General features: G+C 45.6%; 1 protein-coding gene across 6 annotated transcripts in view; it reads right to left on the bottom strand.

The window, feature by feature from the left end:
• The window catches only part of CCDC180 (coiled-coil domain containing 180), a 61744-nt gene that overhangs the window by 27054 nt on the left and 17908 nt on the right, over nt 1-16782 (bottom strand). For all 6 annotated transcript variants that reach the window (XR_007133263.1, XM_047767979.1, XM_047767975.1 and 3 more), the window contains exons 13-19: nt 15439-15561; nt 14094-14267; nt 13264-13379; nt 11449-11575; nt 9794-9833; nt 9179-9666; nt 7125-7351 (exon numbers count right to left, since the gene is read on the bottom strand). Coding sequence is in view for 5 of the 6 variants with exons in the window: in XM_047767979.1 (XP_047623935.1) it covers nt 7125-7351; nt 9179-9666; nt 9794-9833; nt 11449-11575; nt 13264-13379; nt 14094-14267; nt 15439-15561 (1295 nt within the window). In the remaining variant the exon portion in view is untranslated. The remainder of the gene's footprint in view (nt 1-7124; nt 7352-9178; nt 9667-9793; nt 9834-11448; nt 11576-13263; nt 13380-14093; nt 14268-15438; nt 15562-16782) is intronic.

Raw genomic sequence — 16782 nt, 5'->3', positions numbered from 1 at the left:
AAATACACTTGTGGATCTGGTAGATATGGCCAAACTGTTTCTGTTGCAAAGCAACTTGAACTCCCATCAACATTGAATAATAGTACCTATTTCTCCATATCTTCAGAATGTATTGTCCAAATCTTGAATTTGACAATTTTGTCATGTTATGACTGAGAATGAACATATTTTTATATGTGTTTAAGAGTATTAAATTTTTTTCCTGCTTACTGTTCATTAATGTCTTTTGCCCATTATTCTATTGTATGGCTGCCTTATTTCTTATTAAATTTTAGGAGCTCTTTGCATATTGGGAACTTGAGGTCCTTTAACTGAGATGGGAATTGCAAATATTTTTCCCAGCTTATATTTTGTCTGTTAAAAATGTAGAGTGATTTTCTTGGCTATGCATTGTCAAGACATCAGTTTTCCCCCCAAATATATCTACAGATTCAATATAATACAAATTAAAAGCTCAGCAGATGTCTTCTTAGGGAAACATGAACTGATTTCAATCTGTACAGAAATACAAAGGGCCAAGGATAGTTAAGACAGTCTTGCAGAACATCAAGGTTGCAGGACTTATCCTACCAGATAAGAAGACCTATAAAGCTATGGTAATCAGTCAGGAGGAGGTGGTGACGTAAGAATAGATGTATAGAGAAACAGAAGTGAGGTCAAGAAATGGAGTGGAGAGAGGAGAGTCTTTTCAAATGGCGGGGTCAACTGGTTATCAATATGGGAAAGAAATGAATCTGACTCCTACCACCCACATAAACAAATCAATTCCAGGTGAATTATACATCTAACTGTGAGAGTTTAAAACTATAACATTTATAATAGATAACATAGTAACATAGGAGAATTTTTGTTTGTTTGTTTTGCTTTTTTAGGGCCATACCTGCAGCATATGGAAGTTCCCAGGCTAGGGGTTGAATCAGAGCTACAGCTGCCAGCCACAGCCACAGCAATGCAGGATCTGAGCCGTGTCTGTGACCTACACCACAGCTCATGTCAATGCCAGATTGCTGACCCACTGAGAGAGGCCAGGGATTGAACCACATTCTCATGGACATTAGCTGGATTCATTTCTGCTGCACCATGATGGGAACTCCCTATGGGAGAATATTTTTATGACCTTGGGACAAGCAAATATTTCTTAGATAAGACAAAGTACACTAGCCCTAGTGGAAAAATTCATGACTAGGACCTTATTAAAAATAAAGATTTCTAGGAGTTCTCCTGTGGAGCAGTGGGTTAAGGATCTGGCATTGTCACTACAGCAGCTTGGGTTGCTGCTCTGGTGCAGGGTCAGTCCCTGGCCTGGGAACTTCCACATACTACAGGTGCTGCCCCACCCCACCCCCAAAATTAAAGATTTCTGTTCATCAAAAGATACTTTTAAGTTCAGAGAGACAGCATTAAGATGGCAGAGTAGAAGGACTGGAGCTCACCTTCTCTCATAAAAGGAACAAAATTACAACCAACTGCTGAACAACCTTCAACCAAATAGACCGGAAACTTTCAAAAAAAAAATCCTACTCCAGAAGACAAAGAGGAAGCCACATCAAGATGGTAGAAGGGGCGATTATGTGATATAAGCAACCCCATACTCACTGGGTGGGCAGCCCACAGACTGGAAAGTAACTGTATCACGGAAACTCACCTAAGGGAGTGAGAGTTCTGAGCCCCACGTCAGGTCCCCATGCCTGGGGATCTGGCATTGAGAGAAGGAGTCCCCCAGAGCCATTTGGCATTGAAGGCCAGTGGGGCTTGTGCACAGGAGCTCCACAGGACTGGGGGAAATGGAGATCCTATTCTCAAAAAGCGCACACAGGCTTTCATGTGCAGAGTCCCAGGGCAAAGCAGAGATTCCATAGGAATCTGGGTCAGACCTGGCTACAGTTCTTGGAGGACCTCCTGGGAAAAAATCATCCTTCATTTATTTGTACCCTCCTCTTCTCATGCTTTCTGATTTTGATAGCATATTTGTGTGTGGATGATTTCCTACCTTTACTATATATATGCCTTTACTGGTGAACCTTGTCATTTGTAATACTTTTGTTTCTAATTGTGGCCTTTTCTTTTCCACCCAGAGAAGTTCCTTTAGTTTTTGTTGTAAAGCTGGTTTAGTGGTGCTGAATTCTCTTAGCTTTTGCTTGGCTGCAAACTTTTGATTTCTCCTTCAACTCTGAATGTGAGCCTTGCTGGGTAGAGTAATCTTGGTAGGAGGTTATTTCCTTTCATAAATTTAAGTATATCATGCCACTCCCTTCTGGCCTGCAGAGGTTCTGCTGATATCAGACAAAATAGGCCTTAAAATAAAAGATATTACAGGAGACAAAGAAGAACATTACATAATGATCAAAGGATCAATCCAAGAAGAAGATATAACAGTTGTAAATATATATGGACCCAACAGAGGATCACCTCAATATATAAGGCAACTGCTAACAACCTTAAAAGGAGAAATTGACAATAACACAATAAAAGCAGGGAACTTTAACATCCCACTTACAGCAGTGGACAGATCATCCAGACAGAAAATCAACAAGGAAACACACTCCCTAAATGATGCATCAGACCAAATGGACTTAATAGATATTTATAGAACATTTCATCCAAAAGCAGCACAATACACATTTTTCCCAAGTGCATACAGAACATCCTCTAGGATTGATTGCATTCTGGGCCACAAAATGAGCCTTGGTAACTTTAAGAAAACTGAAATATCAAGCATCTTTTCTGAATGCAATGCTATACAACTGGAAATCAACAAGAAAAAAGCTGCAAAAAAACACAAGCATGTGGAAACTAAACAGCATGCTACTAAACAACCAATTGATCACTGAATAAATCTAAGAGGAAATTAAAAAAATACCTAGAAGCAAGTAACAACAAAGACACAAAAGTCCAAAACCTAGAGGATGCAGCAAAAGCAGTTCTAAGAGGGAAGTTTATAGTAATACAAGCCTACCTTGGCAAACAAGAAAAAGCTCAAATAAACAACCTAACTGTACACCTAAAGCAACTAGAGAGAGAAGAACAGACAAGACATAAAGTTAGCAGAAGGAAAGAAATCATAAAGATCAGAGCAGAAATCAATGAAATAGAAAGGAAGAAACCCATAGAAAAGATCAATGAAACTAAAAGCTGGTCCTTTGAAAAGGTCACCAAAATTGATAAACCCTTAGCCAGTCTCATCAAGGAAAAAAGAGAGAGGACTCAAATCAATAAAATTAGAAGTTACAACAGACATCACAGAAATACAAAGGATCATAAGAGAGTACCACAAGCAACTAAATGCCAACAAAACAGAAAACCTAGAAGAAATGGACAGATTCTTAGAAAAGTACAATCTTCCAAGACTAAACCAAGATGAAATAGAAAGGCTGAATGGACCAATCACAAGAACTGAAATTGAAACTGTGATTAAACAAAAGTCTAGGATCGGAGTTCCCGTCGTGGTGCAGTGGTTAATGAATCCGACTAGGAACCATGAGGTTGCGGGTTCGGTCCCTGCCCTTGCTCAGTGGGTTAACGATCCGGCGTTGCTGTGAGCTGTGGTGTAGGTTGCAGACGAGGCTCGGATCCCGCGTTGCTGTGGCTCTGGCGTAGGCCGGTGGCTGCAGCTCCGATTCGACCCCTAGCCTGGGAACCTCCATATGCCGTGGGAGCGGCCCAAGAAATAGCAACAACAACAACAACAAAGGACAAAAAAAAAAAGTCTAGGACCAGATGGCTTCACAGGAGAATTCTATCAAACATTTAGAGAAGAGATAACACCTCTCCTTCTGAAACTTTTCCAAAAAAATTTCAGAGGAAGGAACACTCCCAAACTCATTCTATGAGGCCACCATCACCTTGATACCCAAACCAGACAAAGATGCCACACAAAAAGAAAATCACAAGCCAATATCACTGGTGAACATACATGCAAAAATCCTCAACAAAATACTAGCAAACTGCATCCAATAACACATTAAAAGGATTGTACAACATGATCAAGTGGGATTTATCCCAGGGATGCAAGGATTCTTCAATATCCACAAATCAATCAGTGTGATGCACCTCATTGAAGAATAAAAACCATGTGATCCTCTCAATAGATGCAGAAAACCATTTGACAAAATCCAACACCCCTTTCTGATATTTAAAAATAATCCTCCAGAAAGTGGGCATAGAGGGAACCTACTTCAACATAATAAAGGTCATATATGACAAACCCACAGCTAACATCATTCTCAACAGTGGAAAGGTGAAAGAATTCCTGCTGAGATCAGGATCAAGACAAGAAGGATGTCCATTCTCGTGACTACTACTCAACATAGTTTGGGAAGTCCTAGCCACATCAATCAGAGAAGAAAAAGAAATAAAAGAAATCCAAATTGGTAAGTAATGAGTAAAACCATCACTGTTTGCAGATGACATGATACTATACCTGACAAAGGATTAATCTCCAAAATTTACAAACACTTCCTGTAGCTCAATACCAAAAAAACCAACAACACCATCAAAAAGTGGGCAGAAGATCTAAACAGACAATTCTCCAAAAAAGGCATAAAGATGGCCAAAAAACACATGAAAAGATGTTCAACATCACTATTTATTAGAGAAATGCAAATCAAAACCACTATGAGGTACCACCTTACACCAGCCAGAATGGCCAGCGTCAAAAAGTCTACAAACAATAAATGTTGGAGAGGGTGTGGAAAAAAGGGAACCCTATTACACTGTTGGTGGGAATGTCAATTGGTGCAATCACTATGCAAAACTCCATGGATATTCCTCCAAAAACAAAAAACAGAACTACCATTTGATCCAGCAATCCCACTCCTGGCATCTATCCAGAGAAAACCACGACTCGCAAAGACATATGTACTCCGATGTTCATTGCAGCACTATTTTCAACAGCCAAGACATGGAAACAACCTAAATGTCCATCAACAGGGGAGTGGGTAAAGAAGATGTGGTATATACACACAGTGGAATATTATTCAGCCATACAAAGACGTTCAGAGTAACATTACTGGTATAGCCCCAAATGGGAAACAACGAAAATGTGCATCAGTAGTAAAATGGATAAATAAGATGGGTTTTACTTTTACAACAGAATATTATACAGAAATAAAAATGAGTTACAGCCACACCCAAGAATATATATGGGAGTTCCTGTCGTGGTGCAGTGGTTAACGAATCCGACTAGGAACCATGAGGTTGCGGGTTTGGTCCCTGGCCTTGCTCAGTGGGTTAACGATCCAGCGTTGCCGTGAGCTGTGGTGTAGGTTGCAGACACGGCTCAGATCCCCCGTTGCTGTGGCTCTGGTGTAGGCCGGGGGCTGCAGCACCAATTCAACCCCTAGCCTGGAAACCTCCATGTGCCGCGGGAGCAGCCCAAAGAAATAGCAAAAAGACAAAAAAAAAAAAAAAGAATATATATGAATCTTGCAAACCACTGAAAGAAGCCTGACATAAAAGAATGAATTATGGATTTCCCGTCGTGGTGCAGTGGTTAACGAATCCGACTAGGAACCATGAGGTTGTGGGTTCGGTCCCTGACTTTGCTCAGTGGGTTAAGGATCCGGCATTGCCGTGAGCTGTGGTGTAGGCTGCAGATGTGACTCGGATCCTGCGTTGCTGCGGCTCTGGCATAGGCCAGGGGCTACAGCTCTAATTCGACCCCTAGCCTGGGAACCTCCATGTGCCGAGGGAGCAGCCCAAAGAAATAGCAAAAAGACAAAAAGACAAAAAAAAAAAAGAATGCATTATGTATGATCTATTTAAATAAAGTCCAAAATAAGCAAAAATAATTTGGAATTAGAATATTTGCTATCCTTGGGTAAAGGAAGGCAGTGACTCAGGACTGGTAGGTGACAAGGGGTTCCTCCTGAAGGGTTGGTAGTGTTCTCTTTCTTGTGAGTACTGATTACTGGATGGATTCCCTTTGAATAATTCATTGAGCTCTATACTCATGATTTTCATACTTTTCGGTATGTATGCTATGCTTCAACATGCACACCCAGTTAGCTGAACATAGAACTGTTTTTTTTTTTTTATTAGATGGCATAATATTTGGTTCAAGACTGCAATTACCGGGTCTAGATTCACATCCTGGATTTTACTGCTTTCAATTTCAGAGATCTTGTCCAAGTTATTAACCCTGAGCTTCAATTTCTTCACCTGTAAAATGGGCTAATTGCAGTCCCCCTCTCATACTTATTTAAAGTATTAAACCCTCTGAATAAATATTAACTCTGGTGATGGGTCCTTGCTTTTCTTCATTCCATGTTCTATGAGAGGCAGCCAATGGCCTGTGAGAGAGGAAGGAGGAGGAGGAGATTCGAGTCAGGAGACATTTTCAAGGTGAGATGCTGCTGAGCGGAAGGAGAAGAGTGTCCAAAGGCCTGACTTTACTCCTTCTACTCCCAGCCTCTGGCCTCCTGCCTGTACGTAAACATAGGAGGTAGACTCATCAGGTAATCTCCAGTTGGTTAGTCCTAGCTATGATACTGCAGTATCAGGAGGGCAACACAAATGCTATCCAAAGTCCAAATGCCAATTTTCACAGTTAGCAGAAATGGACAGAACATTGTAAATCAACTATAATAAACAATTTCTTTAAAAAAAAAAAAATTCACGTTTGTTCCAAATTCAACCACGAAGGCCGAGAAAGAAACTTAGGAGTTAGGGGAGGTAAATACTCAGTGGTAAAATTACTCTATATTCTTCACCGTATTTTTTTCAACTCTAATTTTCTATATTCAGTGTGTCACATAATCAGAGAAAAATACCATACTGATATAACTGTGGTCTATATCCGTATAATTTTTTTTTTAACAAAAAGGAAAAAAAAAGACATGCTAGGATCTAGAACCCAGAAACACCTTGTAGGGAAAACACTCTCTCTCATGTACAAGGCCCAGACCAGCAGGACCTCCTGGGGCAGGAGGGAGGCTTACTCTCACAGAGAATACCTGTGACTGCAAAAGGTTCCTGGGCATTTGCTACTTTTTATTGTTTCTCATCTCTACCCTCAATTGCCTACCTGTTTTCTTTTCTAGTCGAAACTAGTCCAATATTGTTATAATATTTCACCCTGTCAGTAACGCTCAAAGAGAATGAGAATAAAAGGGTTTTTTACTCACTGTTTCTTAATTTCTAAAATTAGTCTGGACGGAATGATCACTTGTTCCAGGACCTTGGCACCAGAAGCGTCATTGAAGAGAGCAGTAGAAAAGCTGCAGTGGGGCTTTGTGATACTCTCTTCTTGCTCCAGAGGGAGGAAGACAAAGTAAGTGTTCCCACTGGAGGTTGTGAAGAACTCCATGTCCTCTTGGGTGACCTCCCCCAGACTCTCTTCCTGGGCTTTGACCTAAGCAGAAGACAAGACTTTAGACTTGATATCATCAAACGGATTTGGTGAGCCCTACCACAAATTCCTTGACATCAGAGGTTGTAAACCTGTGGGCCACATCTTGCCTGTAATTTTTTTGTTGTTGTTGTTGACCTAGATGGTTCTTTTAAAATCGGGAGATTTTACCTAGAAATTTGGATATCCAATTTCTCTTAAAAATCAGAAAATTTGGCAATTCTGAGTCTGCATTCCCACATGGCACTGTTAGATGGAACTGAATAATGGCTGCACAGTTGCCATGGACTTAGTGTCAATATCCCTTCGAAATTCACATCCCCAGTGGGCTGATATTTGGAGGTGGCCTGTGGGAGGTTATTATGTCATGTGGGCAGGGCCTTCCCTCATGAATGGGGTTAGTGCCCTTATAATAGAGATCTCAGAGAGTTCTTGCCCCTTCTGCTGCATAAGGACACAGAAAAAAGGCAATTGTTTGTGATCCAAGAAGTATGCCTTACCAGACACTGAAGCTGTCAGTGTCTGGGTCTTGAATTCCCAGGCTCCAGAACTGTGAGAAATAAATCTCTGTTATTTATAAGCTCCCACTCCATGGAATTCTGTCACAGGGGCCTGACTGGACTAAGACAATAGTCCTCACCACTTGTCACTGTTTTACACTTGGTGGCCAGCCCTCTGTTCTATTACATGCCTGTGGGCTTTGGAGTTCAGGGCCCCTGTTCAAAAAGTGGTCTCATATGCTCATTCTTCCACAGCAATGTAGGAAAAGTCTTTTGCAATTTCATGATTATGGAATTCAATGTACTGCTCCATGCATTGGAATGTGTTTGGAGGACAAGATTTACTGAGAGTCACCTCCCTGCACTCCAAAGAGAGCTGTCTGCTGACTTGGATTCGGATATTTTTTGTTAATGCAACCAGAGAATGGGAAGAGAGATGGAATGGAGAGGCTATGAATCTACACAATAAAGAGGAGCTTGGAAAGGGAGAGGACCAGGGAGGGATGAGGAAGGTCCAGGGATGATTTTAGAGTAGGTTGCAAGTGGGATGTGAGGAGAGGAATGTGGGTTTAAAAAGCATTGCTGGAGTTCCCGTCGTGGCGCAGTGGTTAACGAATCCGACTAGGAACCATGAGGTTGCGGGTTCGGTCCCTGCCCTTGCTCAGTGGGTTAACGATCCGGCGTTGCCATGAGCTGTGGTGTAGGTTGCAGACGCGGCTCGGATCCCGCGTTGCTGTGGCTCTGGCGTAGGCCGGTGGCTGCAGCTCCGATTCGACCCCTAGCCTGGGAACTTCCATATACCGCAGGAGCGGCCCAAGAAATAGCAACAACAACAACAACAACAACAAAAAAAGACAAAAAAAAAAGCATTGCTGTGAGATAAGAACTGGATCCCTTTGACAAAATAAAAGGTGTGCATACATTTGTTATTCTTTTTTTTCTTTTTGTTATCCTTTTTTTGTCTTTTTGTCTTAGTAGAGCCACACCCATGGCATATGGAGGTTCCCAGGCTAGGGGTCCAATCAGAGCTGTAGCTGCCAGCCACAACCACAGCCACAGCCACACCAGATCCAAGCCATGTCTGTGACCTACACTACAGCTCATGGCAACACCAGATCCTTAACCCACTGAGCAAGGCCAGGGATCAAACCTGCAACCTCATGGTTCCTAGTCGGATTCATTTCCACTGTGCCACGATGGGAACTCCCATTTGTTATTCTTTACACACATCCCAATGGAGCTGTGCCACTGGGAAACCCAGCTTGTATCAGGGACACACAGTGAACACAGCATGTTTTCCGTACTGAAAGTGAATCCATTGCTGGCCTACCTCATCTATAGATGAACTCACACGCTCTTCCTCTTCCTCCTCCTCTTCCTCCTCTTTCTGCTCCTCTTCTTCCTCCTCCTCCTCCCTCTCCTCCTCCACTTTTTCCTTCTTCTCTTCTTTTTCCTCCTCTTCTTTCTCCTCTTTGTCCTCCTCCTCCTCCTCTTCTTGAACTATCACAGTTTCCTGGCTCAGGGGTGGTTTTAAGAAGCTGTCTGCTTCAACCCACATTTCTTCTAATCCTGGACTAGAGTCCTCTCTGGACTCATCCATCTCTTCACTCAGGACAGACTCCTTCTGCGGGCTCACTGCCACCTTCTGATTGGTGGAGAACTTGATTTCTTGATCTTCTTCTTCTTCTGTGTCTTCTGCTGGCCTGAGGGAACTGGTCCCCTGACTTATGCTTTCCTCCCCTTTGCTTACATCCACTTTGGGCTCACGTTTCCCCCTCAGCTTTCTCACTCTCTCCCGGAATTGCTTTTCATGTGGTTCTGTTGATGATCAAGCCCAAAGCACAGGAAGAGACAGGTTACCAGTGTAGCCTGACTGGGTCTCCCAGCCCCCAGACAAACAAGAGTGAAGTCAGGGAGACTGAGACGTGAGTTGTGCAAGTGTTACCTGGTTCCCTCAACTGGAAAACGACGTCTCCTTCCAAGTTCTACAGAGAAACAACACAGGAAACTGAATGAGCAGGGCTGCCTTCCTCCAGACTGCCACTACCACGGGGATCTCTTTTCGTCTAAGAAAAAGACCTGCCCCCACCCCCTTCAACATCTGATGCAGGCCTTGACCACTTATTTCACAGGGGTAATCAGGGTGTTCCCAGTTTTCCTTAATCCTAAGCAGGCTAGTCAAGCTTTCATCACACAATAGCAATCAGAGAATAAAATCTCACTCTGATACATTTTTGGGAGTGATCTGGAGCAAAGAACAAGAAGTATAAATTGAGAGATGTGAACAAAGGGGCAGGAATCTGCTGCACCCACTCCTGGATGCAAATGTGTAGAATGAACATGATTTACCTGGTCTGGGAGCCCTCTGGTTAACCCTGCAAATGGCCTGTATCACAGACTCTGGGTGAAGTTGCCATGGATAACAGTGACGTTGAATCCTAGCTCCTCATAAGCTGGGTGACCTTGGGTAAGCCCCTTAAATCCTACGGGCTCAGCATCCTCTCTGTGACTCAGAGACCACAGTAGCACCTATACGTTAACCCAGACAACCAGGATGATCTCAAAGGTCACTGGTAAGCTCGACCTCCAGAAGCTTGAGCTCCACCTCAATCCAGGAGCCACATGAAGCATTTACAAGCAATTGGGACAGGGATCCCCACCAAGGAGAGGGATTCCCTGAGGAGCTGGGAACCCCTTGTCTATGGGAAATCCCCACCAGGTTCAGCAGCGACCCCAAGTATCTTCAGCTCTGGCCACGCAGGGCTCCGGGTGCACATGCGGGAGACTCTGGGAGAGTCAGACCAGGGCACTCTGGGTGTTCATGCATTGGCCAGGGAGCACTCGGTGTGTCTGAATTATGGGCAGGACAGTTGAAGCTGGATGAGAGTTAGGAACGTGCTCCTGCCCTCAGGAACCACCTTCCAGTAGGAGCCCTGAACTGCATTTGACAGCAACTGCCATACAAGCACATTTGAAGAGAGGAGAGGTGACTGAACCAGTGAGGAAGGGGAGATAAGGGTCAGACTGTGTGGGTGGGATCTCGGTCGTGGCTGGGAATACGGGTGGGCTTGGGGTGTGTGGAGACAGAAGGATCCCAGCAGAGGAGCAGGGTGAGGAAGGGCAGGGGGGCAGTGGCAGATGCAGGAAGAGTGAGGAGTTTGCTGAATTGGGGAGTTTCAGGGTGGGAACCAGATGTGGGGCCTCTGTAGTCATGGAGGGACTGGGGCTGGGTTTGGGAGGGGCTGCAGAGCTCCTGTTGAGCAGGAGAGTGGGGAGGTCAGAGCTGTATATCAGGAGGGTCATGCGGCAGGGGTGGGTTGGCTGAATGGACCTCAAAGAATCATATAAATTAACTTTTTTATTACAATTCCATTCAAGCCTTGAGGCCTGGACTCTGAGCCTTTCAACCCCTTTTAATCTGAGAGACAGATGGTCTCTTTAGGAGATGCTCTCAGCTTCGTACTTCTTGATGTCCTGACAGAGACGCTCACTCCCCAAGGGTTAGAAAGGCACTCAGAAGTAAGGCAAATAAGAACTAGAAGTCCTTTTTCCCCTTTTGCTTCTTGGTGAGTGGCTGGTTTTTTGTGTCCCTTTCCATACCTGTTCAAAAACCTCACGAACACAGAAGTATCTGCTGAGGGTGGAGCTGTAGGAGTTGAGTTCCTTCAGGATGATCACTGGGTACTCCATCACTTCCTTTGTCAGGAGGCTGTGAAAACTCTCATACCTGGGAGGGAGGGAGGGGAGGCCACTGCCTAAGCGGGGTGGGGGCGGGAGGTCAGCTGGGTGTGACAGATCCCAGCCAAGAGCCATGCCCCAGACCTCATGGATTCCCACTTCCTACCCACTGTCCTAACCCGGTCCTTGAACTTTACCTTCATTGTCCCAACAAACACTCCAAAGCCCCTAGGCCCAGACTGTTAGCTGTTTCCAAAGTAAGAAGACTGAGGTTCAGGGGGTTACTTATTTGCCTTAAAATGAACTTCAGAATCTAAAACTGCAATCAGTTGGCAGTGCCATTCCATTCCTGTGAACAGTGCTCACAGAATTAGTTGTACAAAGATACAGGACAGTTCACAGGGAACTGTTTTTAATATTGAGAAACTGGCACCAGTCTTAAAAAGCGAATGAGCTAGAGGATGGTTAACTCACTAGGAAGCATCCATATTAATGAATTCTACATGGTCATTTAAAAATGGAAATACAACTTGGAGAATAGACTTGCGGCTGCTTGGGGGGGGGGCGGGGGGGGAGTGGGAGGGATCGGGAGCTTGGGGTTATCGGATACAACTTGGAATGGATTTACAAGGAAATCCTGCTGAGTAGCACTGAGAACTATGTCTAGATACTTATATTGCAACAGAACAAAGGGTGGGGAAAAAAAACGTATACATGTAAGAGCAACTTGATCCCCATGCTGTACAGCGGGAAAAAAAAATAAATTAAAAATGGAAATACAACTGCAGTTATAGAACACTTTGCATAGTATGACCAAACCTTTATTTTAAAACCATTGTATGTGCATGTATATCCACATATATATAAATGTTTATATCCATAAAAAGCAAGAGTTGAGTAGGAATGAGGAGAATTTCCTACATGTTTGTATTAACTTTTTTAATTTAATAAAGAATATATATGTTTTAAAATTTAAGAAGGTTGGAGTTCCCGTCATGGTGCAGTGGTTAACGAATCTGACTAGGAACCATGAGGTTGAGGGTTCGGTCCCTGGCCTTGCTCAGTGGGTTAAGGATCCAACGTTGCCATGAGCTGTGGTGGAGGTCGCAGACGTGGCTCGGATCCCGAGTTGCTGTGGCTCTGGCGTAGGCCGGCGGCTACAGCTCTGATTCACGCCCTAGCCTGGGAACCTCCAAATGCCGAGGGAGCAGTCCTAGAAAAGGCAAAAAGACAAAAATAAAAATAAAATAAAATAAAATTTAAGAAGGTGGGGGAGAAACACAGGGAACTACACTCACTATTTTATAATAAGGTATAAGAGAAGAGAATGTGAAGATACACACACATGCATATATTTTTATATAAAGCTGAATTACTGGGCTATATACCTAAAACTAACATGATATTATAAATCAACTATATTCCAATAAAAAATTGGAAAATAATTTTTTTTAAAAAAGAACAATATAAAAGCAAAAAAAAACAAAAAGAAAGAAAGGAGGGGGAAGAAGGCCCATGCTCTTGACCTTTAAACTACATGGTCTTGAAACCATGACTTTTTCCCATCAAAATTCTCCCCAAAAGCTTTTGTGTTGGCTGAGGGCCAAGTTGCAAAGAACCACAACGTTCTCCAAAATTAGAGGCAGCATTGCACTGGGCTCCTAAGCAGGCAGCTGCTGACCTTGAAAATGAATTCCAGGCCATCCCCTTCTGTCTTTTGGAGTTGGGTTTACCTACCTGCATCTCATGTTCTTCAGATAATCTTTGGCCTTTTCCAGGTGAAACTTCAGGGTATCCTCAGAGCTTTGCTGCCTCAGTTGGTCCAAGAGCTTATCGAGGTGAGCTTCCTGGGCCTGGTAGCCACACCCCAAACAGGAGGAAGCAGATGTGTGTTACCAGAGCTTGTAGAGTGTATGTGACATGCAGAGACCCTGCCCCTGGGGCTGAGGTCCAGGACTTTTCTACAAAAGGGGCACCAAATGTGCCACCATGCCTAGTCTCACTGCTCTGGGCCTTTGGGCTCTTCTCCCTGCCTGGAATGTTCTTCTCTACTTTCCATCCCTGGAGACCCTGCTTGTTGGGACCCCTCAGGGACGTGTCCCTCACACCCACCCCACCAGGGCAGGTCACTGCCAGAGGTAGACGATGCATGCCCCCCCCCAACCCCCGGTCTGGCTGTCTGTCTCTCAGAGACATATCCAGATCCGGGGCTCATGGCACAGCCTGGACCCGACTGAGGCAGAATCCTCTTATACCCATGCAGTCTCATGACCGAGGTGAGCCTCAGTTTCCCATTGGTTCAAGTTTTAGAACCTGAGGCTTTACATTTGAGCCTAAGATACTTTGGGGGGTAATTTTTATATAAAAGTAAAATATGTAAAATACAGTGTGTGGTATGGATGGAAGTCCTTTTTCTTTTTTTTTTTTTTTTCTTCTTTTGCATATGAATGTTGGCTGAATTCACGGGCCACCAAGCAGAGCCACTGGGCAGCTGACAACCTGGGTGTGGCCCTTCACTCATCCCGTGTGGGGGCTCCTTGGATGCTCCTTGGATGCTAGGGCGACACCTGGTTCTCCTGGCTGTGCTTCTGCCGCTGCTGCTCTATCCTCTTCTCGAGCTCCAGCTCCTGCATCAACAGCAGACTCTGATGTGCCTCCCACAGCTGCACAGCCTCCTGGAAGTAGCTGAAGAGGTCCGAGCTCTGCTGCTCTGTCTGCTTCGCCAAGGCCTCGAAGGATTTCTGCAGTGATAGAACCCAGAGAAGGAGCCTTAAGTGCCGACCGGCCCAGGGTGAGGAGAAGGGCCTCACTCGTGGGCTCCCTCACTGGCCAGTGGGGCCTTGTGTCTGCAGGGACTGGACGTCACTGCTTGGGAACCGTCCCTCAAGGTCATCTTCTGGGCCACATCTTGGATCATGGCCCCCTCCTCTGAGACAGTTTCTGGTCTGTCCAAGGCCATGCCCTTAGACTGGCTGACCCGAAGTCACATGTCTAGACCTGACCCACGTCCACACCTGTCCCATGTCCACTGAGGTCACTGACAGGAAGAACATGGAGTTTGGGATCTAGAAGGAAGAAGGTGCCACCCTAGACACCAGCCTGGGCATCAGGTGGGCCATACCCATCTCAGCTTGGGGCATTTCTCCTTCTTTGGAATTCCCTGATGCAGCATCTAGGGCAAATACCACAGTCCACTGTTAAATCCTCACCCTTTCCTCTTTCATATGTGTGTTTTATGACCTTATGGGGTCTGGGGTTGGCAATCTATGGTCTGTGGGCTAAATGTGGCCCTTTGCCTTTTTGTTTAATCTTGGGAGCTAAGCACAGATTTTACATTTTGAAATGGCAGAAAAAAGCCAAAAGAAGCTATTTAATGATGTGAAAATTATATGAAATTCAAATTTCAGGGTCCGTAAATAAAATTGTATTGTAACACAGCCATATTGATTTGTCTCTGCATTGCCTAGGGCTGCTTTCATATGGCAACAGCAGAGTGAGAATTTGTGCCGGAAACCTGACAGCCCACAGAGCGTAAAGTATTTACTGTCTGGCCCTTTACAGAAGATGTCTGCTGACTCCTGCTCCGGACTCTAAACATCATGGCATGTGGGCTTAATGCTCCTTGTGACCTTCAGCGCCCACGCTAAGCAAGGGCTCGGGGAGGACTCACTGCCCAGGAGAGACAGTTGCTTGGAGTGTCCGCAGGTTGCTGGGGAGTCTTGGTGCGGGGGGTGCTGCTGAGCCTGGAGCTTTGGGTGCAAGGTGATTGCTCCAGGGGGCTGGCCGTGATAAGAGGGATGGACTCACCAGTGACAGGAAAGTTGTAAGCCCCCAGACTCCCACTTCCCTCACAGCCAGCCACCTGGGTGACCCCCACCCTGCTCCCCAGCTTCGAGGTCCCCAGTTACGCACATCCAAGACCTCCAGCTCTGCCTCCACCTTGCTCTGGAGACTTCCCACCATCTGGAATAAGGACGGGCTCACCAGGCTCTCTGCCTCCTCCTCAGTGAAGGCTTTCCAGTCCAGCAGCTGCTTCTGGAGGACAAGGCAGAACCTGGCTTAGGGCTGGTGGAGGCTTCACCTCAGGCTGGTGCTCTCCTGAGACTGCCTCCCACTCATCCTGAGAACCTCGGGAGAAACCCCTAGAGCAGCAGAGATGGTCCAGCTTTACCCACCCACTCTGTCCTGGTGCTGTGCGCTGGCCCTGTGCACTGAATCCCCCAGAGGTGTCCTCATTAGCCAGTTTGGCAGATAAGGAAACTAAGGCTCAGACAGGTGCAGGAACCTGTTGGAGGCCACACCCTTGGCAAGTGCTGGGTCTGGATCTGAACTCGGAACCATCCAGCTGCAGACCCTGTAGGCATAAACCACTATTCTACCTGGCCTCAGCATTGCTGCAAGCCAGACAGGGCTGGAAGCATGCCACCTGGAAAGCGAGCTCTTTATATTAATAAAGCCTTGGTTTATGCACAAAATCTAGAATCAGACAACCTCCCCTCAATTTAAAATTTGTCTCCAGTTGTACACTTCCAGTGGAAGAGGAAGACCAGCTGCCCTCCGTCAGGCTCAAGGCCTGGTACGTGGGTACATGAAGACATCAGCACGCAGCCCCTGCAGCTCCCACTGCATGTGGGAGCCGAAGGGCCACGGTCTCCAGGGGAAGGGGTGAGTGAGGAGGAGGAGAGCACCCGGGGCATGGTCTTGGGGGGGCTCTGGAGGTTTCCCTGCAGGCTTTACCCCTAAGGCTTGACATCCCCTAAAGGGCTGACTGAGAGGCATATAACTGCCCCCAAGTCCCAGGGCCTTTTGCAAACTTGGTCTTCTCATCTCTAGATGGGGCTGGCGACCTGACTCTGCAGGACCTTGTGGCATTTGATGAGAGTGGGTGCAAGAAGGCGGCACGGCCCCCAGGGACTGCAGCACCCGCACCGCGCATCACTCTGGAAAGCACTCTGCTCCCCTCGAACTCTGCTCACCTCAGACTCTTGGTGGCAGAGCCAAAGCTCCACCTACACACATGTGACAGGTAGAGGAGCAGGACCTTCTTGGCAGGGCCCCCATGGCCTGGGGACTCCTGCCACCATAGCCACCAGGTTAGATCATCTCTTTGGGGTTTTTCATCTAAACAGTTTTACCAAGGAGGCAGGGAGGGGGGATTTTGGCACCATATGTCCTTGGACCCCAGAAAACCAGGCACTGCACTCAAAGGGAGCTGTGAGTGAACTCACTATCCTGCTTCCTAACAGAGGTGGTGGA

This window comes from Phacochoerus africanus, chromosome 2 (genome assembly GCF_016906955.1).
Source record: "Phacochoerus africanus isolate WHEZ1 chromosome 2, ROS_Pafr_v1, whole genome shotgun sequence".
Lineage (NCBI taxonomy): Eukaryota > Metazoa > Chordata > Mammalia > Artiodactyla > Suidae > Phacochoerus > Phacochoerus africanus.
Note: the sequence above shows the minus strand (reverse complement) of the source record. Positions and strands in the feature narration are given on the sequence as shown.